General features: G+C 14.0%; 1 protein-coding gene across 1 annotated transcript; it reads right to left on the minus strand.

The window, feature by feature from the left end:
• Positions 1-489: 489 nt before the first annotated feature.
• Positions 490-1,809, minus strand: PGSY75_0627200 (putative myosin light chain; the record flags this gene model as incomplete). Its single annotated transcript, XM_018784852.1, has 8 exons — positions 490-502; positions 581-631; positions 731-822; positions 962-1,065; positions 1,183-1,234; positions 1,358-1,411; positions 1,624-1,671; positions 1,804-1,809. The coding sequence occupies 8 exons, from the start codon at positions 1,807-1,809 to the stop codon at positions 490-492; spliced, it is 420 nt and encodes a 139-aa protein (XP_018642906.1).
• Between the last annotated feature and the right edge of the window lie 673 nt (positions 1,810-2,482).

Raw genomic sequence — 2,482 nt, forward strand, 5'->3', positions numbered from 1 at the left:
TTTTAAATTTTTTTTAAATATATTTTTTTTTATTTAAAATTTTTTTTTATTAAAATTTTTTTTTTTTTTTTTTTTTTTTTTTTTTTTTTTTTTTTTTTTTTTTTTTTTTTTTTTTTTTTTTTTTTTTTTTTTATTTTTTTTTTTTATTTTTTTTTTTTTTTTTTTTTTTTTGTGTTACATAGTTATTCAAAAAAAAAAAAAAAACTTTAAAAAATCATAGAAGCACTTAAAAGTACCATTATTAATTTGGATACATATTTTGTTACCAGAAAAATTTTAATTTAATAAAATAGTAATTCTGCTGAGATAATTATATATGCATGTGGCCAAAATTAAATATAAGCTAAAAAATTCATTAACTTATTTAAAATAATGCATAAATAGAAGATATATATATATAATGAAAATTTATTTATTATATTATAATATTTATAAAAATAAAAAGATATTTTTTTTATCAAAGTTAATGTGGTGGAGAGTCCTGTCTCACTAATTTAATATCCTATAAAAAAAATGTAAATATATATTAATATATATTAATACTTTTATATATATAAACAAACGATATTTTATAAAATACCTGTTTAGAAACTCCTTATAGTCTATGTTTTCATCGTTATTACATAATTCACTATGATAAAAAAAAAAAAATATGTATACATTATATATGTGTATTCATTATATTTTTATGTGTTTTTATTTTTTTTTTTATTTTTAATTTTTTATTCACTTTATTATGGTATCCATGTCTTCAACCGACATTTTTGAACCAACAGTGGTAAATAAAAGTTTAAGTTTTTCTTTAGAAATTTTTCCGGTTTTCTTTAAGAAATTATAAAAAAAATAAAATAATAAAATAAATAAATGAAAAAAAATATATATATAATTAAAAAGACAAATAAGTCACATATATATATATATATATATATATATATACATATTTTAATTATTATATGCTTACATTTGTATCATAAAAATGAAATATATCAATCAGGCCTTCAGTTGAATAATTCAATGATCTTATTTTATTGCAGAATTTTTTTATATTGGATAAAGAACAAACACCTACAGCACATAAATTATAAATAAATAATTAAACAATTAATCATATATATATATATATATATATATATTTATATTTATTTATTTATTTATTTATTTACATATATAAATTAATACTACCTTTTGTCATGTTGTTAAATTCATTTATATCTTCTTTTGAAGGGACATAACCCTGAGTAATGATAAAAAAAAAAAAAAGGAAATTCACATTTTTTAAAATAATCACGATGAAACTAATATATATATATATTCTTAGCACGTTTTTATAGTTATATTTATTTTTTAAAAATATCACCATTTTATATATTATTTCCAAGGCATCCTCAAAATGGATGGTTTTCGAACCTTCCTAAATAATATATGAACATAAATAAAAAAAAAAAGAAAATATATTTATTATATATTAATATTTGAGGTGATACCATGAATGAATACAAGAATAATATTTTTTATTGTCATAATCTACAATATATTTATGTATACAACTAAGGAAACAAAATAAAAGATAAATTATATTATTAACATAATAATATAAAATTTTGAAGAAATTTATATTGTTACTGATATCTTGTTAAAAAGAGAAGTCAATTCCACTTCATTAATTATGTCCTAAAAAAATAATTATGAGTCATATAAAAAAAAAAAAAAAAACATATATATTTAAAAAATATGAATAACCAAATGTTAATATTAATTATAATGCTGTCTAAATGTTTTTTTCGAATTTTAGAAATGAAATACCTCCATAACTTTTATCCTTAATTGATATATAAAATTGTACCTTATATTATATTCTTTACTTTTATTAAAAGCATAAAAATACTTTTAAATGTTTATTACAAGTTTATTTGCAAATAAGCAAAATATATATATATATATATATAAATTTATATTTATGCTATCAAAAAACGAAACAATATTTTTTCTTTTATATATTATTTACTGCAAATATTAAAAATATTTGGAAAATCAATTTTAATTTCATTGTTTAAAACTGAATGTTAATTATATTTTAAAAAAAGAAATTATATTAAAATGATAATAAAAATATTTTTTATTTTACAATGTAATGGATATATGAACAATAATACTTATATACAGTTAATTAAATTTAACAGTTTTTTTGAGTAAAAAAATAAGATTTATATAAATATACACATATGTTAGAATATATTTTAAAAAAATACGGATTCTAAATATAAAAGGAAAAAAAAAAAAAAAAAAAAAAAAAAAAAAAAAAAAAAAAATATTTTTTTTTTTTTTTTTTTTTTTTTAAAAAAAAATTTTTATTTAAAATAATAAAAAAAAATAAAAGTATTAAAAAAAAAAAAAAAAAAAAAATAAATTATATAAATTATATATTTAAATAGAAAAAAAAAAAAAAAAAAAAAAAAAAAATTATTTTTATTTTAAAATAAAA

Source organism: Plasmodium gaboni, chromosome 6 (assembly GCF_001602025.1).
Source record: "Plasmodium gaboni strain SY75 chromosome 6, whole genome shotgun sequence".
NCBI classification, from domain to species: domain Eukaryota; phylum Apicomplexa; class Aconoidasida; order Haemosporida; family Plasmodiidae; genus Plasmodium; species Plasmodium gaboni.